At 43.3% G+C, this 27959-nt stretch overlaps 1 protein-coding gene across 6 annotated transcripts; it reads right to left on the bottom strand.

Annotated features, from left to right (window-relative positions):
* Positions 1–93: 93 nt before the first annotated feature.
* On the bottom strand, positions 94–27438 carry AUNI (aurora kinase A and ninein interacting protein). 6 transcript variants are annotated; one of them, XM_024796781.2, is made up of 5 exons: positions 27255–27401; positions 17892–17984; positions 4529–4670; positions 1823–2629; positions 94–1410 (listed from the first exon to the last, which is right to left on the bottom strand). In XM_024796781.2, exons 3-5 carry the CDS (start codon positions 4641–4643, stop codon positions 1328–1330), a joined length of 1005 nt encoding a protein of 334 aa, XP_024652549.2. In that variant the 5' UTR covers positions 4644–4670; positions 17892–17984; positions 27255–27401; the 3' UTR covers positions 94–1327. The 6 variants fall into 6 exon arrangements, with proteins under 6 accessions (XP_024652549.2, XP_070954404.1, XP_070954397.1 ...); XM_071098303.1 differs by lacking the exon at positions 27255–27401 and adding an exon at positions 21998–22291; XM_071098296.1 differs by lacking the exon at positions 17892–17984 and having other exon boundaries at positions 27255–27438.
* Positions 27439–27959: the final 521 nt, after the last annotated feature.

Raw genomic sequence — 27959 nt, 5'->3', positions numbered from 1 at the left:
CTCGAAACTCCTGGGCTCAAGCGAGCTTCCCACCTTAACCTCCTGAGTAGCTGGGACTACAGGTATGCACCACCACACCCGGGAAATGTTTTAATTTTTGTGTAGAGATGGGGTCTTGTATGTTGCCCAGGCTGGTCTTGAACTCCTGGTCTCAAGCAAACCTCCCACCTCAGCCTCCCAGAGCATTGAGATTACAGACATGAGCCACCGCACTAAGCCCCATACATTCTTAAAAAAGCAGGTCTTCCAGGAAAATGACCGGAGAGATGACATAGAACACAAAAGTAGAATTTAACATTTAAATTAGGCCAGGCACAGTGGCTCACACCTCTAATCACAGCACTTTGGGAGTTCAAGATCAGCCTGGGCAACAAAGCAAGACCTCATCTCTACAAAATATTTTAAAAATTAGCTGGGCATGGTGGCATGTGCCTGTAGTCTCAGCTACTCAGGAGGCTGAGGTGGGAAAATCACTTGTGCCCAGGAGGTCCAGGCTGCAGTGAACTGTGTTCATGCCACTGCACTCCAGCCTGGGCAACAGAGCGAGACAATGTCTCAAAAAACTAAAATTTAAGTTAAAGAAAAAAAGCAGTTCTATGTTATAACCTGCAAGTTTGTCCCCTAGAGATTGTTTAAGCCTCTTAGGTACCATATCAACAACAAAGGATAATGCCTTGGGTAGAAGACAGGTCAAACTAGACTCTGGCTCACATCAGACTCAGGGCAATGACAACATACACTATTACAGTTGCATTTTCAAAAATAAAATTGATAATCGTTTAATTACCAGTTACCACAAGAGCCACTTTGTAAACATTTATTTGGATTCATAGTTTTACAAAGGGGATTCCCTCCTATCTTGTGGGAAAAGGGTAACACAGTCACATCCAGATTGTTATATAGCTCAGGCTTTTTAAGGGGTATATTTAAACATAGAGTATATAACTTTAAAGTGCTGTACAGTTACCGCAAAAATAAAATATGAAACTAGCACCATTCTACCTCTCTTCTGCGCACACCTGGGTTGTGGGGAGATGTGCTAATCACTCAAAATAAGGGTCAAGAGTAATCATCCCAAGCTTAGGTCGAAGTGGGTTAAGATCAGCCAGAGATTAAAAGCTCACACATCTGGCCCGGCACGGTGGTTTACACCTGTAATCCCAGCACTTTGGGAGGCCGAGGCGGGCAGATCATGAGGTCAGGAGATGGAGACTATCCTGGCTAACACGGTGAAACCTCGTCTCTACTAAAAATAGCCAAAAAAAATTAGCTGGGCTTGGTGGCATGCACCTGTAGTCCCACTACTCGGGAGGCTGAGGCAGGAGAATCACTTGAATCCAGGAGGCAGAGGTTGCAGTGAGCTGAGATCGCACCACTGCACTTCAGCCTGGCAACAGAGTGAGACTCCATCTGAGGAAAAAAGAGAAAAGAAAAAAAAAAAAAACCCACACATCCATAAGCAAGGTCCCAGTCAGACATCTGGAAGGCTCTGTGCAGGCTAAGTAAAAGGCGCTTTCATGGAGAGATAAATACCCACCGTGCTGCCTCAGTGTTCATCATAGACTTGTTCAGGGAATTTATCAGCCACCATCTTCCTGAGGGAAAGCCATGATGGTAAACCCAGTGTCTTAACAATGGTACTGCCCTTTACATAGGGAAGATGCTCAGTAATGATAACTTCATCCCATGCCACCTTCCCACCTAAACAAACTCACTCGCCTCTCCACCCACAACTATATTTTCCTACATCTCTGTCATTTCAAGGTACTTTTAGGAACAAAGCTTCAAAACATTTAGAATTGGTGCCTGATAACTTGATTACCTTCAGAGTCCTGGGTAAAGAGCAAATCAGGCTTCAGATTTTGAGTTGGCCCATCCTCCTGGCACTGAGTCCAAGAACTGTCAGGAAACGGCCCTAAGTCCCAATTCCAGTTATTCGTTACATCTTGAAAAGGAGCTCTAGTGTTGTGGGCAATGACCCGCTGACCTTGAGAATCTTCAGTGAAAAGCTGACTCCAGGAGTCCTTGTCATTGTTTTCATTGTCCCAGGAAAACACAGAAACCGGACAAGAGCTTTGTTTCACTGATTCTACGTTTTCTCCATTCCAGGATTCCCTGTATGTTTGAAGGAGGACAGGGGCCTGCCTGTTTTCTTTGGCAGACACCTTTCTTTCCAATTTAGTCTTGCCTAAAGGCTGACAGCATTTGTCCCCAGGTAGTTTGGTATATTTCTTCATACTCTGACAGTTCTTCTTAGACCCATGAAGCCATTCCCATTTCCTGGCAGAATCCCCTTTTTCTTCCTTTTGGTCTAGCAAACAAGAACTTTCCAAGTCCTCAGTGAAGGAAAAAGCCAATGGGGTATTACTCTCTCCAGCACAGTCTAGAGTATCAGGCTGGAGCAAAGATAGCTCAGTTCTGTGGTGGCCAGAAGTCTGGAGGGACTGAGGAGAGAGTCCAGCTTCCTGGATGTCTGCAGTGGTTGAAGTGGCTAAAGGGGATATCATGCAATCATGTGCTAAGCCTGGGATCAAATGGTCTAGCTGGGTCACATTTTTCTTGGACTCTTTGTTGAGCTGACTTTCTGTATGAGATGAAACACTCTTCTGGTCACTACCATTTGTCTTTCCTAATAAAACAGGAATGAACAAATATTATTCTGCAGAAAAACTGCCCTAAGCAGGATTCAGTTGGCTTTTTCTGAAATCAGTATCAGCTACTATTACTACCTAGTGCAGGAGTCTTAGCCTCTTCACATAATTTTGTAGCCAATCTTCCTGTTTTCAATCTTGCCAGTCTCTCATGAATGAACTCTAAAACATCAGATCTTATATTCCCTACTCAAATACATGGATACTTCCCATCACCTACCTAATAATGTCAAACATCACATACAATCAGACCACAGCCTACTTTACCAGCTGAGTTTTCATTTGTAGGTTTGTTTAACATAGGGCACATCAGTTTTGCTTTTGTTTTTTATTTAATGTGGTTTTTACTAAATGATGATCCTCTGGCCAAATATACATTCCTGGACATTATCCTTAAAGAAACATGCTAAACACATACAAGTTTTGTAAGGTCTTAAAGATGACATTAACCATCCAACTCTGAGAAACCTTCTGGTGACAGTATGAAAAACGTGGGTCCTCCACTCCCCAGGCATTTCATTGGAAAGGGAGTGAAGACACAATTAGGATGCTAAGTCAGTCAGTACGTAGAATAGTGAAACAACTACTAGTGTCCAGCCTGTTAATTTTATCAGGCATAGAGTGGATTCTCTTCTGCCTTAAGATAAGGATGGAGGACATGGAATTCCCAACTTGGCTCAAATTACACCAAGATCTAATTATAAAAACAAAGAAGAATAACTCCAATAAGAATTATACTGCAGAAACTAGGTTTTGTGAGAATTCTCAACTTTTCCTTAGAATTCAATATAGATTATAAAATACACCAGAATTTATAAGTGGAAGAAGTTTTTTTGTTAATTTTTTTTTTTTTTTAATTTAAATCTGCCCTTACATAAAAGAGTATAAGTTTTTGTTTGGAGGAGGGAGAGGGCATTTTGAAGGTTTAGGCAAAGCAATCCTGAGAATCACTCCCAGCATTAGAGCACTCTTCCCAACACCCTCCAAGTGGCAGGAACCCTGCTGCTTAAGGCCCAGCCTGCTGAGTCAGCTGCTCCCCTGAACAGGGACCTGGAAGCAAAGAACTGCCAAAGGATGAGACATAAACCAACTTTATGTGAGGCTTTCTAAGAACAAGCATCTTTGAACCTTGCACTAATTTGAGAAACTTCACACAAAAATACCAATTACCAATTAACCTTAGACAGAGTACCCATTGTGGCCAACCCAAGATATATACCTCCTAACTAATGGCAGGGCAACTCCCCAGTGCACCTCCAACTCCCAAGTGCACCTCCAACGCCCAAGTACACCTTTCCTGACTGCTCTGTCAGCAAATACAAATATTTAAGTTGAGCAAAACAGAACCAGAAAAGTATGTTCGTAAAAGCACACATATATTGCTTTTCAAAAGGCAATGATTTTTTATGTTTTTTTGTTTGTTTGTTTGTTTGTTTGTTTGTTTTGAGACAGAGTCTGGCTCTGTCGCCCAGGCTGGAGTGCAGTGGCGGGATCTCAGCTCACTGCAAGCTCCGCCTCCCGGGTTCCCGCCATTCTCCTGCCTCAGCCTCCCGAGTAGCTGGGACTACAGGCGCCCGCCACCTCACCCGGCTAGCTTTTTGTATTTTTTAGTAGAGACGGGGTTTCACCCTGTTAGCCAGGATGGTCTCGATCTCCTGACGTCGTGATCCGCCCGTCTCGGCCTCCCAAAGTGCTGGGATTACAGGCTTGAGCCACTGCGCCCGGCCGATTTTTTATGTTTTATAACCTCTTCTAATAGGCTAAGTTTAACATAATGCACTGGTTTCACCATTTCTCATAAATGTTCTAACATGGACAAATGAACACACTCCTTTTTTGCTCTGGATAATGAAGTATTCCCACATGGGCCACCATACCTGGCTGCAAGGTGAAGAAGGAAGCAATGCTTCTCTGGTGAATGCCTGTAGATGGAGCTCTTCTTTGAGTAAAATAAATACTAGCCTTTCTTTCTCCAGGAAGGAGTGTTAGCATTTTGGTGCCTGGTTTGATTAAATGTGTCTGAGAAAGGAGAGAAAAAAGAATAATGAGCCTATTAATATTAAAAGACAGACAGTAGAGATTCAGTACACACCAGTGACCCTCTGAGAACCACACTAGACCCTCTGTACTCCACTTACAGCCTATTCTCAAGGTAGTTGGTACTGGACATCATCTTCCATTTCCAGCCATCCCTAACGGTGTTTTTCTCAGGAATCACATATTCCAATGATAGCCCAATCTTTCTGCTTCCCCATGGAAATCAGTCATGCTGACTAAACAAACAGGATTTAACAGGATGGCAGAGATTATGCTCTTTTATATTTAAGTATAATTAATGATTCTATATCAGCAGCAGTTGATGCATTTTCAGTAGTTTTTAGGTAGTCACATAGTGGTGGTGAAGAACATGGCTCAAGAATCAGTCCTAAGGCCGGGCGCGGTGGCTCAAGCCTGTAATCCCAGCACTTTGGGAGGCCGAGATGGGCGGATCACGAGGTCAGGAGATCGAGAGACGATCCCGGCTAACACGGTGAAACCCCGTCTCTACTAAAAAATACAAAAAACTAGCCGGGCGAGGTGGCGGGCGCCTGTAGTCCCAGCTACTCGGGAGGCTGAGGCAGGAGAATGGCGTAAACCCGGGAGGCGGAGCTTGCAGTGAGCTGAGATCCGGCCACTGCACTCCAGCCTGGGTGACAGAGCAAGACTCCATCTCAAAAAAAAAAAAAAAAAAGAATCAGTCCTAGTTCTGCCTCTGCCACTTTGCTATGTGACCTTCTCCAAGTTGCTTAATCTCATTCTCAGGTGTCAAGTGGGGACAATAATAGTACCTATCCCTATGGCAGTTATGAAAATTTAGTAAGGCCGGGCGCGGTGGCTCATGCCTGTAATCCCAACACTTTGGGAGGCTGAGGCAGGCGGATCACAACGTCAGGAGTTTAAGACCAGCCTGACCAATATGATGACACCATGTCTCTACTAAAAATACAAAAATTAGCCAGGCGTGGTGGCAAACGCCTGTAGTCTCAGCTCCTTGGGAGGCTGAGGCAGAAGGATCGCTTGAACTCGGGAGGCAGAGGTTGCAGTGAGCCGAGATTGCGCCACTGCACTCCAGCCTGGGTGACAGAGTGAGACTCCATCTCAAAAAAAAAAAGAAAATTTAGTAAATTTATTCACATAAAAGGCTTACACAGTTCCTGGCACATAGAAAACATTCAGTAGCAGTTGGCTAATATTAAGAGGAGAAGCTGTGAAACAACACCAGTCTCACTACACTTTTAACTCAGGCACTTTTATTCTTTAGAGAATGGAACTGGAAGATAGGCAAGAGAGGTTTGAGAAGTGAGTTGTCAACTAACTATAAATATAACTTCATCCTTATTTAATGTGATTTGTTTTTATTTCTATTTGCTTGTTACAGAATGCCTGAGAAATAGGGCGAATAGGATTATATTCAATTCAATTTTGCTGTGTCTGCCAAAAAACAAATAAGATTTGCCAATATTCATGCAGCAAGTTAGAGGTAGGCCTGAAACTTGAAGCCAAGTTATTTATTCTAACTCAAAGTTGACTTCATTTTTACATTTGGAAACTAAGTTGTACTTTAAGTGGTTAAAAGAAGAAAGAAATCCTGGAGGTAAAACTCATACTTCAACATGTATTACTGGTACAGAATCTTCTCTTCCACCACATACAACCAGAAAACTGGATCAAAGATACATGAAAAAATTCATATAAACAGCAGACAATAGGCAGTAAAGAATTGTGATCCTTGAGAAAAGGGAAACAAGTAAGGTGAGCCCGAAGATCATTCCAGCTTTCTGCCTGGAAGTGCTTTGCAGACCACAGTATATCCTTTTTTGATGAATTGAGTAGACTGAGATTGGAATTTGTAGAAACTGAGGTGGCTGAGATTTGCAGCGCAGAGAAAGACCTCCAGAAGGGAGACCTCCGCATGGGGATCCCTTTAGTTCCATTACTGAATACTAACCTACACATGTGTTAGGTGAAACCCCACAAAGCCAGGCAATGAAACTGCAAACTGGAATTGCAAGCCGAGCAATTCCCAGAGCTCACACAGGCTGGGGGACATCTGTGTTCCCCCTATCCGGATAGGACGACCTTGAATACCAGGGACATTCATTAGAGCTCTAAGGAGAATCATCCTTTAGTAGTAGAACTAAACTAGCCCTAGAGCAAAAACTATTCCACTTACCTTAACAAAGCTTAAAAGCAAGCTTTGAAAGTATCAAGCTGACTAGCAAGTAACTACCTGCCAAAACAATTTTCAATTTTTTTTTTGAGACAAAGTCTCATTGTTGTCGCCTAGGCTGGAGTGCAATGGTACAATCTCGGCTCGCTGCAACCTCCGCCTCCCGGGTTCAAGCGATTCTCCTGCCTCAGAGGCCTCCTGAGTAGCTGGGATTACAACAGGTGCCTGCCACCACACCTGGCTAATTTTTGTATTTTTAGTAGAGACAGGGTTTCACCATGTTGGCCAGGCTCAAACTCCTGACCGCAGGCAATATGCCCACCTGGCCTCCCAAAGTGTTGGGATTACAGGCGTGAGCCACCACGCCTGGCCAATATTCTTTAAAGACAACAATATCCAGATACTTAATGTAGCACTTGTAATGTCTAGCATGCAATAAAAAATTACTAGATATGTGAAGCAGAAAAATACTGTAATTGGGATAGGAGTGATCTGTTAATAGAAACAGACCCAGAAATGTGATAGATAAAGAGAATTAGCTGACAAGTAATAGTTAACTTAAAATAGAATAAATATGCACAAAGATTTGAAGGAAAATATGAACATAATAAGGCGAGAAAATAGAAGATATAAAAAAATTCAACAGATGAGCTTAACAACAGACTGGAGACTACAGAAGAAAATAACAGTAAACCTGAAGACAATAGTAATACAAACTACACAAAATGAAGCAGAGAGAAAAAAATAACTGAAAAGGAAGAAGCAAAGTCTTAATCAGTGAGATATAAAGCATACATTTAATTAGTCTCAAAAAAAAACAATGTGGAGGGGGACAGAAAATATGTTTGAAGAAAGAAGGGCCAAAAAGTTTTCCAAATATGGTGAAAACTGTAACATTCTTTTTCAAAGACAGCCAATACGAGATCTCCCATTTCACATATTCTTCTTATGTAACTATGACACTCTTCCCATCAAGTGATGAAGTCCTTATTCCCTGACCTTGAACTTGGAAAGTACTTTGTGACTACTTTGACCAATAAGGTATGACAGAAGTAACAAACACTATACATGATTTCCAAAACTAAGTCATAAAAATGCCATGCACTTCTGCCTTGCTCTCTTGAGGTGCTCACTCTTGGGACCCACCCAACACATTATGAGGATGCACAAGCTGCCACTTGGCTCTCTAAATTTTATAGGAGCCACATCCTAGATATGTGAGATAATGCGGTTAGTATGCCAACAAATATTTGAGTACCTGTATGCTAGGACTGGGAAGATAGTGATGAACAAAATAGACTTTCTGCTTCAGTAAAGTTTATAGCTTAAGAGAGAATAACAGACTAAAAAATAGTTACTTAAATTACTACAAGTGTGCTAAGTCCTATAAAGAAGCTTTACAGAAAACTACAGATTATCAGAAAACACTAAGACCTCAATTAGCAAAACATCTGGGAATAAAGCTTTTTGCCAAGTTGGCAGGAGCCGAAGGATGTACCTTCCTTAGGCCAGAGTGAGGTCAGAAGTGATACTGTCCCAGTTATAGCTCTCTTAGAAGACCTATGGCTTCAAGGATCTATGTCTATCTCAGTGGACTGTTAAGACTGTGTGAGAAAAGGTTATTTGGAACTGAGAAAGACCCCAGGTAAAAAGTCCTTCAGCTGATTATCCCTACCTCAAAATAAAGGCAGCTGTTTGTACTTTATACAGTATAGGCATACCTTACTTTATTGCACCTTGCTTTACTGCACTTTGAAGATGTGTTTTGTTTTGTTTTTTACAAATTGAAGGTTTGTGGCAAGCCTGTGTTCAGCAAGTCTTTCAGTGCCATTTTCCAACATCATGTGCTCACTTCATGTCTCTGTGTTCCATTTTGGTACTTCTTGCAGTATTCCAAACTTTTTCATTACTATATCTGTGATCAGTGATCTTTAATGTTACTATTGTAATTGTTTTGGGGCACCATGAACCACATCTGTTTATGATGGCAAACTTAATCGATAAATGTTGTGCATGTTTTGACTGTTCCACTGACTGGCCACTGCCTCAACTCTCTCCCTCTCCTTGGGCTGCCCTATTTAATACTGAAATTAGGCCAATGAAGAATTCTATAATGGCCTCTAAGTGTTCAAGTGAAAGGAGGAGTCATGGGTCTCTCACTTTAAATCAAAAGCTAGAAATGATCATGCTTAGTGAGGAAGACATGTCCCAAGAGGCCAAAAGCTGAGCCTCTTGCACCAAACAGCCAAGTTGTAAATGCAAAGGAAAAGTTCTTGAAGGAAATTAAAAGTGCCACTCCAGTGAACACACAAATAAGAAAGCAAAACAGCCTTATTGCTGATACGGAGAAAGTTTGAGTGGTCTGGATAAATGATCAAAAGCCGCTACAACATTCCCTTAAGTCAAAGCCTTATCCAGAGAGCAAGGCTCTAACTCGAATTCAATTCTATGAAAGCTGAGAGAGGTGAGGAACGCCACAGAAGAAAAGTCTGAAGCTAGCAGAGGCTGGTTCATGAGGTTGAAGGAAAGAAACTGTCTCTATAACATAAAAGTACGGGTGAAGCAGCAAGTGCTGATGTGGAAGCTGCAGCAAGTTATGCAGAAGATCTAGGTAAGATCACTGATAAAGGTGGCTACACAAAACAACAGATTGTCCCTGTAGATGAAACAGTCTTATATAGGAAGAAGATGCCATCTCGGACTTTCATAGCTACAGAGAAGTCAATGCCTGGCTCCAAAGCTTCAAAGGACAGGCTGACTCTCTTGTTAGGGACTAATACAGCTACTGATTTAAAGCCAATGCTCACCTAATATTCTGAAAATCCTTAGGCCTTAAGAATTATGCTACATCTACTCTGCCTATGGTCTATAAATGGAACAACAAAGCCTGGATGACAGCACATCTATTTATAGCATGGTTTACTGAATATTTTAAGCCCACTCTTGACCTACTGCTTAGAAAGTAGATTATTTTCAAAATATTACCGTTCATTGGCTGGGCACAGTGGCTCACACCTGTAATCCCAGTATTTTGGGAGGCTGAGGCAGGCAGATTGCTTGAGCCTAGGAGTTTGAGACCAGCCTGGGCAACATGGTGAGACTCTGTGTCTACAAAAAATTTAAAAATTAGCCAGGCGTGGTGACATGCACCTGCAGTCCCAACTGCTTGGGAGGTCAAAGTGGGAGGATGTCTTGAGCCCAGGCTGGAATGTAGTGAGCCATGATCACTACATGAGCCACAGCACTCCAGCCAGGGTGACAGAGACCCCATCTCAAAAAAAAAAAAAAAAAAAAAAAAAAATATATATATATATATATATATATAAATGCTCATTGACAATGTTCCTAGCCACTCAAGAGCATGATGGAGATGTACAAGAAGATTAATGTTTTCATGCCTGCTAACACAATATTCATTCTGTAGCCCATGGATCAAGGAGTAATTTCGACTTCTATGTCTTATTATTTAAGAAATACATTTCATAAGGCCACAGGTGCCATAGATAATTCCTGTGATGGATCTGGGCAAAGTAAATTGAAAATCTTCTGAAAAGGATTCACCATTCTAGAGGCCACTAAGAACATTCGTGATTATCTGGCCATGGTGGTGCTGCCTTATAATCTCAGTTACTCGGGAGACTGAGGCTAAAGGATCACTTGAGTTCAGGAGTTTGAGATCAGCCTAGGCAAAATAGCGAGATCCTGTTTTAAAAAAAAAAAAAAAAGGATTCATGATTCATGGGAGGAGGTCAAAATAACATGAATAGGAATTTAGAAGAAATTGATTCCAACTCTCATGGATGACTTTGCAGCATTTAAGAGTTCAGTGAAGGAAGTAACCATAAATGTGATGTAAATAGCAAGAGAACTAGAATTAAAAGTAGACCACGAAGATGTGACTGAATTGATACAATCTCCCAATAAAAACTTTAATGGATGAGAAATTGCTTCTAATAGATGAGCAAAAAAAAAGTGGTTTCTTGCAATAGAGTCCACTCCTGGCGAGGATGCTGTGAACATTGTTGAAATGACAACAAAAAATTTAGAATATTACATAAACTTAACTGAGAAAGCAGAGACAGGGTTTGAGAGGATTGACTCCAATTTTGAAAGGAGTTTTGTGAGTAAAATGCTATCAAACAGCAACATATGCCACAGAGAAATCTTTTTTTTTTCTTTTTTTTGAGACGGAGTCTCGGTCTGTCGCCCAGGCTGGAGTGCAGTGGCCGGATCTCAGCTCACTGCAAGCTCCGCCTCCTGGGTTCACGCCATTCTCCTGCCTCAGCCTCCCGAGTAGCTGGGACTACAGGCGCCCGCCGCCTCGCCCGGCTAGTTTTTTGTATTTTTTAGTAGAGACGGGGTTTCACTGGGTTAGCCAGGATGGTCTCGATCTCCTGACCTCGTGATCCGCCGGTCTCGGCCTCCCAAAGTGCTGGGATTACAGGCTTGAGCCACCGCGCCCGGCCGAGAAATCTTCCATGAAAGGAAGAGTCATCAAGGCAGCAAGTGTCATTGTTTTATTTATTTATTTATTTATTTATTTATGAGACAGAGTCTCGCTCTGTCGCCCAGGCTGGAGTGCAGTGGTGCAATCTCGGCTCACTGCAACCTCTGCCTCCCGGGTTCAAGTGATTGTCCTGCCTCAGCCTCCTGAGTAGCTGGGATTACAGGTGTGCGCCACTATGCCCGGCTAATTTTAGTGTTTTTAGTAGAGACAAAGTTTCACCATGTTGGCCAGAATGGTCTCGATCTCTTGACCTCATGATCCACCTGCCTTGGCCTCCCAAAGTCCTGGGATTACAGGTGTGAGCCACTGCGCCCAGCCAAGTGTGACCCTTTCTTATGCTCAACAACTCTATTATCAAAAAAGAGCTGGGATCATATACATAACTCCTCTCACTATTAGAAAATGTTCTCATGGTTCCACAGCACTTAAATTCAGTTTAGCTCTTATTTTATCTTTTATCTCTTCTGATAATTTATCTATGAGTTTATCTTAAAGTTTTGCTTCAAACAAATATAATTCCTTTTTTTTTTTTTTCATGATTCACTATGACCTTCAACTCCAGTAGATAATTTGATCTAATTCCTTTTTTCATAATGGTCATTCTGGTCTTAAATTTGTATATGAACTCTCATGTTCCACACATTGACACACATGAAAGTATTATTCCTTTTTGCCATGCTCCTTCTTCCTTTATGCTTCCCAGGGCCTACTCATTCTCCTCCCACTTTTGGAGTCACTGAGAGCATCATCACCAAGTCCCTCTTTCTTTTTAGTCTTTCCCAGCATTAATTTGATGACATTTAGGATGAAAACCTTTCTAGTCAGCACTGTCATGCCCCACTGAGTCACGGTGAAAGGATGACTCTACCTCATAAGCACGCCCTAAGGAGGACTGTTTAAGAAGTGTTACCAAGAAAAGCTATCAGGGGTCTCATCATTATACATCTCCAACAACTTAAGTTAGCTCTGTTGAATTAGTAACAAAGTATTCATTCAAAACTTGCTTCAAAGCTCTCTTAGTTCTCTGCAGAACTAAAAACACACTACCTTAGTTTAGGATCTCATAAACTCTTGCCTAGCCCTAAACTATGACAATAGTCTCTTAGCTAGTCAGGCCTTCATTCACCACCTATTTCAATTCATCCCCCACATAACCTCTAGATTAATCTTAAAGGAAAGCTGTGATCACGTCATCTTGCTCAAAATCTGTCAATAGTTTCTCTACTACCTGTAATATAAAGTGTAGACTCACACTGCACACATTGATGATTCCAGTTTACCTTTTTCTCTACTACCAAAAGCCCTCCACGCATCCCGTAACATAATACCCAACTACATGCCAGTACCTGTTGATGGCCTCCAACCTCCTCATTTGTATGCCTCACGGAGAAAGGCATTTTTCACGCCCAGCTCGGAAACATACTCTTCAGCTTATCACCAAGCATTCCTGATTCCCCCAGCCATGTGTGGTCTCTTCCTCTTCTGAACTGGCCATTTATCACTTGGTGTCTCAAAACTTATCATCCTACAAAATCCCGGCATCAGCATGTGATCCACATACCCTTTTCCTATCCTGCACAGAATTTAATATAGCTTAATACACATAATAGGTATTCGATTCAATAAATAGGTAGATATGCAGGAAGGATTTCCCATTTTCGTTTTATTTACAGCTACTTATTACATATTCAGCACAACAGCAATAGAGCTGACAGAAAACACTAAGGCTTTTCTAGTGCTGTGATCCAAGCTAAGATGAACTCCTGTCACTATAATTGATGTCACATATAAGGTCCAGAACACAGATAGGATGGAAGTGTACACCCACTGAGAACTATGAAGTTTTCTATCCCAAAGTAATCTAACAACACAAAATTATTGCAGGAATCTTCAAGAACCACCCTGTATTGGTTTTTCATCTAAACCTCATGAAAACTCAACAGGGAAAAGAGAAAAGCAAATTTCTTCTATCACAATTCCTAACTGGAGACCTGATATGTCTACATCCACTGGCATTACTAAGTCTCATAAAAGGGTGCTCCCAGGCCAGGCGCGGTGGCTCATGCCTGTAATCCCAGCACTTTGGGGGTCAAGGCAGGCAGATCACTTAAGGTCAGGAGTTCGAGACCAGCCTGGCCAACATAGTGACACCTCATCTCAACTAAAAATACAAAAAAATTAGCCAGGCATGGTGGCATGCACCTGTAGTCCCAGCTACTTGGGAGGCTGAGGCAGGAGAATCACTTGAACCCAGGAGGTGGAGGCTTCAGTGAGCAGAGATTGCGCCACTGCACTCCAGCAGGCAACAGAGCGAGACACCATTTCAAAAAAAAAAAAAAAGCCGGGTGAGGTGGTTCACACCTGTAATCCTAGCACTTTGGGAGGCCAAGGTGGATGGATCACCTGAGGTCAGGAGTTCAAGACCAGCCTAGCCAACATGGTGAAACCCTGTCTCTACTAAAATACAAAAATTAGCCAGGCATGATGGCGGGTGCCTGTAATCCCAGCTACTCAGGGGACTAAGACGGGAGAATCTCTTGAACCTGGGAGACAGTGGTTGCAGTGAGATCGCGCCACTGCACTCCAGCCTGGGCAGCTGAGCAAGATTCCATCTCAAAAAAGGGTACTCCCTGCTAATGAGATTTTTTTCACTTAAAGGACATAATGCATGCATGTCAGAGGTCACTGTACATTTACTCTCAGTTTTGCTCTAATAAGGACTACTTATTGAAGATCTGTTTAAACCTTCTCTCATTTTAACTACTTCCATTATAGCAGTGGCTGCATGTGGCTCTCTCAGTCACACAGACGACAGTCCTATAAAAGAAAGACGACCATTTTGCCTCAACTGAAATGCAGAGGAGGAGGAATCCTCACTCTGGAGCAAATCCTGAATCCCCCTGGAAAGTGTTAACTTCAACAGAAGTATTGTAGTATATGTATACAATCAGCAGCTATATACCTGTTCTCCCAATTTCCAAATACTACTTCAAGTCATATTTTCTATTTTTATTTTTCTCTATCCTTTACCTACTCAGGTACCAATTTCTGGCTGCTAAATGTAATCATATGTGAAGATGCAAAAGGGCTTTAAAAGACACTGAGAGCTGGTCCAAATAACTGGACCAAATTATAGTTTAAAAAATAGTTTTGGGTTTTTTTTTTTTTTTTTTGAGACGGAGTCTCGCTCTGCCGCCCAGGCTGGCTGGATCTCAGCTCACTGCAAGCTCCACCTCCCAGGTTTACACCATTCTCCTGCCTCAGCCTCCCAAGTAGCTGGGACTACAAGCGCCCACCACCTCGCCCGGCTAGTTTTTTGTATTTTTCCGTAGAGACAGGGTTTCCCGTGTTAGCCAGGATGGTCTCGATCTCCTGACCTCGTGATCCGCTCGTCTTGGCCTCCCAAAGTGCTGGGATTACAGGCTTCAGCCACTGTGCCCGGCCGGTTTTTTTTTTTTTTTTGAGATGGAGTCTCACTCTGTCACCCAGGCTAGAGTACAGTAGTGCGATATTGGCTCACCACAACCTCTGCTTCCTAGGTTCAAGCGATTCTGCTGCCTTAGTCTCCCGAATAACTGGGATTACAGACGTGTGCCACGATACTAGCTAAATTTTTTTTGTATTTTTAGTAGAGATAGGGTTTTACCATGTTGGCCAGGCTGGTCTCAAACTCCTGACCTCAAGTGATCTGCCCACCTCGGCCTCCCAAAGTGCTGGGATTACAGGCATAAGCCACCATGCCCGGCCTTAAAAAACATTTAAGCAATCCCCTACTAAGCCTATTTACGTCCTTCTTGAGTGTATATATACTTTTATATATATAATTATAGAGACGAATAAACCAAAATAAAAATAAACTGGCCAGATACAGTGGCTCACACCTGTAATCCCAGCAGTTTGGGAGGCACATCACTTGAGCTCAGGAGTTCAAAACCAGCCTGGCAACATGGTGAAACCCGGTCTCTACCAAAAAGCCAGGTACAGTGGCGCACGCCTGTGGTCCCAACTACTTGGGAGACTGAGGTGAGAGGATCCATTGAGCCTGGGAGGCAGAGGTTGCAGTGAGCCAAGATCATGCCACTGCACTCTAGCCTGGGTGACAGAGTGAGACCCTGTCTCAAAAATAAAATAAAATAAAATAAACAACTAAAAATAAACAACTTTCAACTTCTACCATCCTGGACTAAGTCCTTGTTACTTCTTATCCAAACTTCAGCAGTATCCTCCAAATTCCTCTAGCCTGTCAGGATACTATACACTCTCAAATAACCACTAATGGGTTAATCTTCTTAAGAGATACCTCCCATGACAACAAATTCCAACAACATAGCACTAGTTTACCCTCCTAAACTCACCTTCAACTCCGGGGAATAGTCTACACGTTAGCCAAATTGAATTACTCCCTATGTGGTAAAGGATCTTGGCCAGGTACGGTGGTTCGTGCCTGTAATCCCAACACGGTAAAACCCTGTCTCTACTAAAACTACAAAAAAAATTAGCCGGGGTTGGTGGCACACACCTGCAATCCAGCTACTTGAAAGGCTGAGGTAGGAGAATCGCTTGAACCCAGGAGGCAGAGGTCGCAGTGAGCCAAGATCACGCCATTGCACTCCAGCCCAGGCAAAGTCTTTTTGAAACTCCATCTCAAAAAAAAAAAAAAAAAAAAAAAAATTCTTACCCAAGGAGAGGCCTTGAAGCTCCTGAGAGATAATCTCTAAATCCTTGGAATGTCCCACCTGGTAGCAGTGTTGTTTTGTTTTGTTTTTTAACCTGGGAGCCTTGGGCCACACCAAATAATCTATGCTAACAATGTGATTTATAGAGGGGTCTTTAGGCCATGCATTATCAGCATGACCTCTATAAGGGCTGAAAACTAAGGTCAGCCAGGAAGGTAAGTCAACCGCATGCATGTGACCGAGCCCCCAAAACAACTCTGGACATCAAGGCTCAGGTGAGCTTCCATGATTGGCAGTACTCTGTGTATACTGTTATATATCACTGCTGAGAGCAGTTGGCATTGTCTAATCCTTCACTGGGAGAGGACACTGGAAGATTCAGGCTTGGGATTCTCCTAGACTTGGCTCTCTATGCCCCTGCCATTGGCTGATTTTCATTTGTATCTCCTCACTGCAATAAACTGTAACCATAACAGCTTTCGGTGACTTCTGTGAGTACTTCTAGCAAATTATGAAACCTGAGAATGGTTTTGGGGACCTCCAAACTTGCAGTTGGTGTCAAAAATTATGGTGGTCTTCGAGACTCCTTAACTTTTATTTCGTGTTTCACAAACATCCCTTATACTTCCTGCTTCTGTGGCACTATTCATATTGTCCCACTGCACTCCCATTGCTTTCCAACAAAATCTGGCCCTTCGTTTAAGGTCTAACTCTTCCACAAAGAGTCTTTCTTTTCATTTTAACAGCTTTATTAAGATACAATTCACATACCATAAAATTTGCCCATTTAAGTATATAGTTAAGTTTTAGTATACTTATGAAGTGGTGTAATTATCACCAAATCTAATTTTAGAACAGTTCTCATTTCCCCCAAAAGAAACCCTCTAGCCTTAGCAGTCATTCCTCACTCCCATCCCACCCCAGGCCCAGGAAATCACTGACTTTCTTTTCTACGGATTTGCCTATTCTGGACCTTTTATGTATCATACAATATCTGGTCTTTTGTGACTGGCTTCTTTTACTCAGCCTGATGTTTGGAGGTCTATCCATGTTGTAGCATGTATCAATACTTCATTCCTTTATATTGCCAAATAATATTCCATTGTATAGATATATCATTTTGTGTTATTTTGTTTGTTTGTTTGTTTGTTTGAGACATGGTCTCACTCTGTCACCCAGGCTGGAGTGCAGTTACACGATCTTGGCTCCCTGCAACCTCCGCCTCCTGGGTTCAAGCGATTCTTCTGCCTCAGCCTCCTAAGTAGCTGGGATTACAGGTGCTTGTCACCATGCCTGGCTAAGTTTTGTATTTTTTTGTAGTAGAGACGGGGTTTCACTATGTTGGCCAGGCTGGTCTCGAACTCCTGACCTCAAGTGATTCGCTCACCTCAGCCTCCCAAAGTGCTGGGATTACAGGTGTGAGCCACTGCACTCGGCCCTAGATACACCATTTTGGTTACCAATTGATGTTCATCAGTTGATGACTACTTGGATTGTTGCCACTTTTTGGCTATTATGAGAAATGCTAAGAACATTTGTGTGCAAGTTTTCATGCAGACATATGTTTTCCTATCTCTTGGGGGTACATACTTAAATGGGCAAATTTTATGGTATATAAATCATATCTCAATAAAGCAAATTTTATGGTATATGAATCATATCTCACTTCAGTCTGGGTGACAAATTGAGACCCTGACTCAAAAAAAAAAAAAAAAAAATTAACTGACCATAAATGTAAGGGTTTAATTCTGGACTTTCAATTCCTTTGGTCTATAATATGTCTATCTTTATGACAGTATCAAACCATCTTAAGTACTGTAACTGTATAGTAATTTTGAAATCAGTACATGTGATTCCTCCAACTTTGTTACTCTTCAAGCTTGTTTTGGCTTTTCTGGATCCCTCGGATGTCATGAATTTCTGGATCAGACTGTCAGTATCTGCAAAAAGGACAAGTGAGATGTTGATAGGGATTGCACTGATTCTGTAGATCAATTGGGGAGTATTCCTATCTTAAGATTAAGTCTTCTGATCAATGAACATGTAATGTCTTTCCATTATTTACATTTTTAATTTATTTCAATGAGTTTTATAGTTTCCGGTGTATGTCTTGCAATGTTTTGTTAAATTTATGTCTAAGTATTTTATTCTATTTGATTCTACTGTAAATGAAATTATTTCCTTAGTTTCATTTTTTGGATAAAATCCTACCATATAGAAGCATAATTGATTTTTGTATCCTGTCACGTTGCTGAACTCATTTTTTCTAATTTTTTAAATGGATTCCTTGGGATTTTCTATATAAAAGATCATATTTTCTCCAAACAGATAATTTTACTTCTTCCTTTTCAATCTGGGTATCTTTTATTTCTTTTTCTTGCTAAATTTCCCTAGATAAAATCTCTAGTGCAATGGTAAACAGAGTGGCAAGATCTTTGTCTTGTTGCTGATCTTAGGAGTGGAAACATTCTGTCTTCTTAAGTATGATGTTAACTGGGTTTTCATAGATGCCCTTTGTAAGGCTGAGAAAATTCCCTTTTATTCCTGGTTTGTTGAGTGTTTTAATCACAAAATGATGCAGTCAAAATGCTTTTTCTGTGTTTATTGAGAAGATTATGTGTTTTTTGTATTTTATGCTATTACTATGGTATATTAATTGGTTTTCAAATTTAAACCAGCCTTGCAGTCCTAAGATAAATTCTTCTTGGTCATGATTTATAATCCTTTTTATGTGTTGCTAGATTTGGTTTGCTTGCATTTTGTTGAGTATTTTTGTAACTGTATTCATAAAGGATACTGGCCCATAATTTTCTTTTCTTGTGATATCTTGGGTCTAATTTTAGTATCAGAGTAATACTGGCCTCAAAATGAGTTGGAAAGTGTTCTCTCCTCTTCTATTTTACTTTTTTGGGACAGTCTGAAGGATTGGTATAATTCTTTAAATGTTTGGTAGAATTCACCAGTGAAACTATCTGGACCTGGACTTTCCTTTGCAGGAAGTTTTAAAATTACTAATTCAATCTCTTTGTTATAGGTCTATAGACCAAAGGGATTGAACTGAAAGTCCAGAAGTAAACCCTTACATTTACAGTCAGTTTATTTTTATCTATTTCTTCTTGAGACAAGTTTGGTAGTCTGTGACTTCCTAGGAATTTGTCCATTTCTTCTAAGTTATCTAAATGTGTTAGCATACAGTTGTTTATAGTATTATCTTATAATTATTTTTATCTCTTTTTATTTTCTTTTTTGAGATGTAGTCTCACTCTGTCACCCAGGCTGGAGTGTAATGGCACAATCTCGGCTCACCTCAACCTCTGTCTCCCGGATTCAAGTGATTCTCCTGCCTCAGCCTCCCGAGTAGCTGTGACTATAGGTGCATGGCACCATGCCCGGCTAAGTTTTGTATTTTTAGTAGAGATGGGGTTTTTTGAGCCACCTCACCTGGCCTCTTGGTGACTGATTGAGACAAGGTCTCACTGTGTTACCCAGGCTGAAGTGCAGTGGCTCAATCACCACTCAATGCAGCCTCAACCTCCCTGGGTTCAGTGATCCTTACACCTCAGCCTCCTGAGTAGCTGGAACTACAGGCATGCCCCACCACACCAGGCTAATTTTTCTAATTTTTGGTAGAGACAGGGTCTCCCTGTGTTGCCCAGGCTGGTCTTGAACTCTTGGGCTCAAGGGATCCTCCCACCTCAGCCTCCTAAAATGCTGGGATTATAGGTGTGAGCCACTGCATTCTCTTTTATTCTTGATCAGTCTAGCTAAAGTTGTGTGGAGTTTGTTGATCTTTGCAAAGAACCAACTTTTGATCTTCATTTTTTTTCTTTACTATTTATTTTCACTCCAAATTGTATTATTTCCTTCCTTCTGGTTACTATGGGTTTAGATTTTTCTAGTTTCTTAAGGTAGAAGATTAGGTTATTTGAAATTCTTTTTTTTTTTTTTTGAGACAGGAGTTTCATTCTTGTTGCCCAGGCTGGAGTACAATGGCATGATCTTGGCTCACTGCAACCTCTGCCTCCTGGGTTCAAGCAGTTCTCCTGCCTCGGCCTCCTGAGTAGCAGGGATTACAGACGCCCGCCACCACGCCCAGCTAATTTTGGTATTTTTAGTAGAGATAGGGTTTCACCATGTTGGCCAGTTTGGTCTCAAACTCCTGACCTCAGGTGATCCACCCACCTCAGCCTCCCAAAGTGTTGGGATTACAGGTGTAAGCCACTGTGCCTGGCCGAGATTCTTTTTAATAAAAATATTTAAAGCTATAAATATCCCTCTTAGCATAGTGTTAGTTGCATCCCATAAATCTTGGTGCATTGTGTTTTTCTTTTCATTTATCTCAAAGTACTTTCTATTATAATTTTCCTTTTGATTTCTTCTTTGACCCTTGGTTATTTAGAAATGTGCTGTTTAATTTCATCCTATTTGTACTTTTTCTTCTGTTACTGATTTCTACTTTCATTCCATTATGGAGAATATACTCTGTATGATTTCCATCTTTCTAAATTTATTGAGATTTGTTTTGTGACCTAGTATTTGTGAAGAATGCTCCATGTGTCATGGAGAAACCTATGTATTCTGCTGTTGTTGAGTAGACTGTTCTATATTTTTATCTGTTAGGTCTACCTGGTTTACAGTATTGTTGAAGTCTTTTTTTCTTGTTGATATGCATAATTGAAAGCGGGTATTAAAGTCTCCAAATATTGTTCACAAAATCGTTCTTAACATTAGCTGTATTGGCCGGGCGCGGTGGCTCAAGCCTGTAATCCCAGCACTTTGGGAGGCCGAGACGGGCGGATCATGAGGTCAGGAAATGGAGACCATCCTGGCTAACACGGTGAAACCCCGTCTCTACTAAAAAAAAAATACAAAAAAACTAGCTGGGCGAGGTGGCGGGCGCCTGTAGTCCCAGCTACTCGGGAGGCTAAGGCAGGAGAATGGCGTGAACCCGGGAGGCGGAGCTTGCAGTGAGCTGATATCCGGCCACTGCACTCCAGCCTGGGCGACAGAGCGAGACTCTGTCTCAAAAAAAAAAAAAAAAAAAAAAAAATACAAAAAAAAAACTAGACGGGCGAGGTGGCGGACGCCTGTAGTCCCAGCTATTCGGGAGGCTGAGGCAGGAGAATGGCGTAAACCCGGGAGGTGGAGCTTGCAGTGAGCTGAGATCCGGCCACTGCACTCCAGCCTGGGCGACAGAGCGAGACTCCGTCTCAAAAAAAAAAAAAAAAAAAAAAAAAAAAATTAGCTGTATTAGTGTTGTATTGCTGTGTAATAAATTACCACAAAACTTAGAAGCTTAAAACAATAAACATTCGGCCAGCGTGGTGCCTCATGCCTGTAATCCCATCAACTTTGGGTGGCTGAGGCAGGCGGATCACCTGAGGTCAGGAGGAGTTTGAGAACAGCCTGACCAACATGGTGAAACCTCGTCTCTACTAAAAATACCAAAATTAGCCAGGTGTGGTGGTGGGCGCCTGTAATCCCAGCTACTCAGGAGGCTGAGGCAGGAGAATCGTTTGAACCCATGAGTCGAAGGTTGCAGTGAGCTGAGATCGTGCCATTGCACCCCAGCCTGGGTGACAGAGCAAGGCTCTGTCTCAAAAAACAAACAAAGGCCGGGCGCGGTGGCTCAAGCCTGTAATCCCAGCACTTTGGGAGGCCGAGACGGGCGGATCATGAGGTCAGGAGATCGAGACCATCCTGGCTAACATGGTGAAACCCCGTCTCTACTAAAAAATACAAAAACTAGCCGGACGAGGTGGCGGACGCCTGTAGTCCCAGCTACTCGGGAGGCTGAGGCAGCAGAATGGTGTGAACCCGGGAGGCGGAGCTTGCAGTGAGCTGAGATCCGGCCACTGCACTCCAGCCTGGGTGACAGAGCGAGACTCCATCTCAAAACAAACAAACAAACAAAAACAAAAACAAAACAAAAAAATAAACATTAATCTCACACAGTTTCTCATGGTGGTTAGCTTGGTGGTTATGGCTCAGGGTCTCTCATGACGTTGCATTCATGATGTTGGCTCAGGCTACAATCATCTGAAGCCTTAACTGGGGCTGAAGGATCCACTTCCAAGATGGCTCACTAACATGGCTGTGAGCAGGCTTCATGTAGCAACATGGAAGCTAGCTTTTCCCAGAGTGAGCAATCAAAAGAGGTCATAATGCCATTTATGACCCAATCTGAAAAAATCACACACCATCAGTTCCCGCAATATTCTGTTCATTAGAGGCAAGTTACAGCCGGGCGCAGTGGCTCACACCTGTAATCCCTCTGGGAGGCCAAGGCCGGTGGATCACCTGAGGTCAGGAGTTTGAGACCAGCCTCACCAACATGGTGAAACCCCGCCTCTACTAAAAATACAAAAATTAGCCAGGCGTAGTGATGCACGCCTATAATCCCAGTTACTCGTAAGGTGAGGCAGGAGAACTGCTTGAACCTGGGAGGTAGAGGTTGCAGTGAGCCGAGATCACGCCACTGCACTCCAGTCTGGGCAATACAGTGAGACTCCATCTCAAAAAATAATAATAAATAAATCAATATATAGCAAGTTACCAAGTCCAATCCAAACATAAAGGCAGGAGAATGAAGCTCCACCTCTTGAAGGGAAGAGTGTGGACATATTTTAAAACCATCACAGTCCACCTTCTGGCCCCAAATTACTTACATTCTTCCCATATGCAAAATATACTCCCTCCCAAAACTCTACAAAAATCTCATCTCTTTACAGCATTAGCTTAATATCAAAGATACTAGCATCTAAAACAGGTAAATGTGAAGTCCAAAAGTGTAGTTTAAGTACAGTTCCTTTAGATCTGCAGGCCTGTGAACTAAAGACAAATTATCTTCCCTCATACATCTAACATAAAATTTGGAACAAGCATAACTGTTACAGACATTCTGTTCAAAAAGGGGGAAATAAGAGGTACAAGTGGGTCACCAGTCAATGGCAATTCTGAAATCCAGCCAGGCATTTATTATCTCACAACTTCTGTGCATGAAGAATTTGGGTTAAGCCTAGATGGATGGGTCTGTCTCACAGTCTAGTGAGGTTGCATTCAAAATATCAACCAGAGGTGCAGTATCCAGTTTCAAGATGACTCCCTCACTCACACAACTGTTGACAAAAGGCCTCAGCTCCTCACTGCATGAACCTCTCCACAGAGCTGCTTGAGTGTCCTCACAACATGACAGCTGGCTTCTCCCAAAGAGACAATGAAGCTAAAGCTGCAATGTCATTTATGACCTAGATTCAGAATTTTTTTTTTTTAGATGGGGTCTTGCTCTATCACCCTGTCTGGAGTGCAGTGGTGCAACCTTGGCTCACTGAAACCTCCATCTTCCGGCTTCAAGCAATTCTCCTGCCTCAGCCTCCTGAGTAGCTGGGATTATAGGCACCCGTCACCAAGCCTGGCTAATTTTTTTATTTTTAGCAGAGATGGGGTTTCACCATGTTGGCCAGGCTTAGACTCAGAATTCTAACACTATAACCTACCACATTCTAGTCATCGGAGTCACTAAATACTGTCTGTGCTCAAGGAAAGGGGAATTAAGTTCTATCTTTTAGAAGGAAAAGTACTGAAGAATTTGTGGACATATATTAAAACTGCCACACTCCTACACCCATGATAAACTTTTTTTATTTTTTGTGGAGTTGGGGTTTCATTATGTTGCCCAGGCTGGTCCCAAATTCCTGGCCTCAAGTGATCCTCCAGCCTCAGCTTCCCAAAGTACTGAGATTACAGGAACGAGCCACAGCCCTATTTATTATTTTTTAAACAAACATATATTACTTTCATAATATAAAAACAAAATGACTAGTATACATACAAGGCCTAAGTAACAAGGCCAAATGGGTAGTTCAAATTAGGAGAGAAGCAAACTCACTCCAAACATAGACCACTATTGTCTACTGGCCAGACTACAAACTACTTATTCTCTCATAAATAGCAAACAATTCTGTGTAGAGATCAAGTGGGAAGAGGCATGTTTTCAAAAACACCGCCACTAGCTACTGCCCATCCATCCCTGACATTAAATCTCAAAGGACTGTATGCCTATCTGATAGCCACTCTAGGAAGAGGCACCTTGTAAAAGGGAATCTTTAGTACTCTTCTCTGGGTTGGAAGTCAGAGTAATAGATAATAGTCAGGAACCAAAGATTTTAATGAGTATCTTTGGGAATCAAGTAACAAGAAGGAGAAATGGTGTTAGTGAGTATGGTCATAAGGTCCAGGCCTCCAGAAATCAGAGTAAGGTAAGGGCCTAGAGATGTTGGAGGATTCCATACCTGCCATGCACTACATCAACAAGACAAATGTTTTCACCATAACACTGCCAGGGAAAAAGGTAGGATTTGGGGGTATAAGAATTATAAACAGACCAAGCACGGTGGCTCATGCCTGTAATCCCAGCACTTTGGGTGGCTGAGGCAGGCGGATAACTTGAGGCCAGGAGTTCGAGAACAGCTGGTCAACATGGTGAAACCCTGTCTCTACTTAAAATACAAAAATTAGCCAGGTGTGGTGGCACATGCCTGTTATCCCAGCTACTCGGGAGGCTGAGGCAGAGGCTGCAGTGACCCGAGATCACGCCACTACACTCCAGCGTGGGTGACACAGCAAGACTCCAAACAAAAAAACAGAATTAGGCCGGGCATGGTGGCTCACACCTGTAATCCCAGGACACTAAGGCAGGTTGGGAGTACAATCACCTGAGGTTGGGAGTTCAAGACTAACCTGACCAACATGGAGAAACCCCATCTCTACTAAAAATACAAAATTACCAGGGCCAGGTGGTGCATGCCTGTAATCCCAGCTACTCGGAAGGTTGAGGCAGGGGAATTGCTTAAACCTGGGAGGTGGAGGTTGCAGTGAGCCAAGATCGCACCATTGCACTCCAGCCTGGGCAACAAGAGCGAGACTCCTTTTCAAAAAACAAAACAGAATTATAGACAGAGAGACAAATATTGGCTCTCCTATTCCCTGTGGAATATTCCCTTTCTCTCTCTCCTGAACTCTTCCTAATTCTATTTTTGTCTTCTTTCTAAATTAAACTGGTGGCTGGGTGCAGTGGCTCACACCTGTAATCCCAGCACTTTGAGAAGCCACAATGGGCAGATCACTTGAGCTCAGGAGTTCAAGACCAGTCTAGGCAACACAGCGAAACCCCATCTCTACAAACAAAAAACACAAAAAATGAGCTGGGCTTTGTGGTACTATGCCTGTAGTCCTAGCTATTTGGGTGGCTGAGGCAGGAGGATCACCTGGAGCCCGGGGACAGGACTGAGGCTGTAGTTAGTCGTGATTATACCACCACATTCCAGCCTGAGTGACAGAGATCCTGTCTCCAAAATCAACAAATCAAAGTAGTATACAAGTTTCTCACCCATCCCATATCATTCAAGAATGTATTCTAAGGGTACAAACGGCATATTCCTAATTCAAGGAGTAATAAATAGCTACTGTACATTTTGATCTTTTTTTTTTTTTGAGACGGAGTCTTGCTCTGTCACCCAGGTTGGAGTGCCTTGGCACGATCTCGGCTCACTGCAACCTCCACCTCTCGGGTTCCAGCAATTCTCCTGTCTCAGTCTCCCGAGTAGCTGGGATTACAGGCGCCTGCCACCACGCCCGGCAAATTTTTGTATTTTTTTTTTACTAGAGATGGGGTTTCGCCATGTTGGCCAGGTCGGTCTCCAGCTCCTGACCTCAGGTGATCTGCCCGCCTCGGCCTCCCAAAGCACTGGGATTACAGGTGTGAACCACCGCACCCGGACACATTTTGATAATTTTTTAAAAAATAAAACGAACGGCCAGGCACGATGGCTCACACCTGTAATCTCAGCACTTTGGGAGGCCGAGATGGGCGAATCATTTGAGGTCAAGAGAGCGAGAGCATCCTGGCTAACACGGTGAAACCCCATCTCTACTAAAAATACAAAAAATTAGCCGGGCATGGGGGCGGGCGCCTGCAGTCCCAGCTACTCGGGAGGCTGAGGCAGCAGAATGGCGTGAACCCGGGAGGCGGAGCTTGCAGGCAGCCGAGATCGCGCCATTGCGATCCGCCTGGGCAACAGAGCGAGACTCCGTCTAAAAATAATAATAATAATAATAAATAATAATAATAAAACGATCAAATTTTTCATCTATAAAACCAGGATAATGACAAAATCTACTTTATTGAATTTTGGTGAGTACCTGCCATTGATGAGTCCCGGCAAAGTGCCTGATACATAGAAAGCACTCAATAAAGGTCAGGTATTGTTGTTATTATTTATACACCTCTTTTTTTCCCTGTAAGACTGTGAGCAACTTGAGAGCAAGAATCTTGCCCCTAGTGTCTGTTTTGAGCCTGTTTCCGTATGTAAAATGGGTATCATTACACTATCTACCATATATAACTGTACCAAACAAGATAACATACCTAAAATACTTAGCACCAGCATAAGATGCTCAATAAACATGAACGATTATTATCTCACACTTTTGTTTCTTTATAGAAACTGAAGAGCATCTTGCCTAGGTGACAGACCTGAGTGTGATTTCCAGCTCCTTCTAGTTAGGCGGGCCTAGGTTAGTTCCTGAACCTGTTTCCTCATTTCCAGTAAGAATGACGACACATATAACGCATATTCAGCATCGAACGCAGTATCCGGCACCCAGTGACTGCTCAGTAGATAGAAGGCCAGCTCCCCTTCCCATAGCTTCTACTCTTCCCCTCAGAGTTACCGGTTCTTGGCAGGTAGAAGGCCTAAAACTTGGCAAATTGGGTGGAAACAGACCCTGGGGTGAGAATTTCCCAAATTTGCATTCGCATGCATCTCCCAATGCTCCAGCATCTACTAGGACGTCTCGCGGGGACTCCGGCCTCCTTGGGAGCCTGCTCAGTTAAACTGCTCCGGGCGAACTTTCCCTCCGCCTCTCCCACACCTGAACCCTCGCCGCCCGTCCCTGCGCACCGCTCCTCCATACCCCTCAACAGCACGCTCCTTTCTTCCGTCCCTCCCACCCTCTCCAAGCCCCATTTTTCAACCTTCTTCAGACCCCAATCCCTCTTGCCTGTGAATCCCCAATGCTGTTCCCTCTGTCCCCGACTTCGCTTCCAGCACCTCCGGGTGTCCCCCAAACTCCTCCCGTCTTACTCCTCCCGTCTTACGCCTCCAGGCCCTACCTTGTCCCCAACCCCCTCTCATCCCCCAGCGTCCCACCTGCACTTTCCGCCTCTTCAGCGCCGCCGCGTCCAGCCACACGCCGCAGGCCTCCTCCTCGGGGCCTGTCCGCCTCATGGTCGCTGAGGAGACCAAGCCGGCAGGACGCCGACTCACGCTCCAGACACCTCAGCAAACGCCACTGCCGCCGACGTTCGGATCTCGCGCCAACGCTGGGGGCGGGGCTACGTCGCGACTGCCCCGAGCGTCAGCTCCGCCCCCGCAAGGCCCCCGCCCCCGGCAAGGCCCCCGCCCCCGGCAAGGCCCCCGCCCCCGGCAAGGCCCCCGCCCCCGGCAAGGCCCCCGCCCCCGGCAAGGCCCCCGCCCCCGGCAAGGCCCGCTCCCTTTGCTGTGCCCCGCCCACTCACTAACCTTCGCCGCCCGTCCTTGAGTGCTTGCGGCGCCTTTCCCTGCGCCGAGGAGTGCGTTTTCTTTCTGATCTGTTCATTCAAGAGCGGATTTCGGAAACTGCTGTGTGAACGGTTCTCCACAGCCTCAGAAACGTACATTTTCTTTTTGCTGCATTGAAAACTTCTTACAGTAAATACAATAACTACCCCGGGCTTAGGAATTTGTTCGTGTCATCGCTGAATCTTCGCGATCACCCCAAGAAGGAAGCGGCTGATACGAGATCAGGCCCGTAGACTCCAGACCAGGGGTCCTCGCCCTAAGTGGTTACTAGACACTCGAGTGTGCGAACAACTT

This window comes from Macaca nemestrina, chromosome 1 (assembly GCF_043159975.1).
Source record: "Macaca nemestrina isolate mMacNem1 chromosome 1, mMacNem.hap1, whole genome shotgun sequence".
NCBI classification, from domain to species: Eukaryota; Metazoa; Chordata; class Mammalia; order Primates; family Cercopithecidae; genus Macaca; species Macaca nemestrina.
Note: the sequence above shows the minus strand (reverse complement) of the source record. Positions and strands in the feature narration are given on the sequence as shown.

What these genes read in the sequence shown, in the direction of transcription:
- AUNI (XM_071098296.1), bottom strand. Translation starts at nt 27,332, where the DNA reads ATGAGGCGGACAGGCCCCGAGGAGGAGGCCTGCGGCGTGTGGCTGGAC. An exon ending in CTTCTTCACCTTGCAGCCAG is followed by an intron (nt 2,630 to 4,528) that starts GTATGGTGGCCC and finishes CTGTTTTATTAG; the next exon opens with GAAAGACAAATGGTAGTGAC. An exon ending in CTTTACCCAGGACTCTGAAG is followed by an intron (nt 1,411 to 1,822) that starts GTAATCAAGTTA and finishes TTTTTTCCTCAG; the next exon opens with ATGGAGTCTCACTCTGTTGC.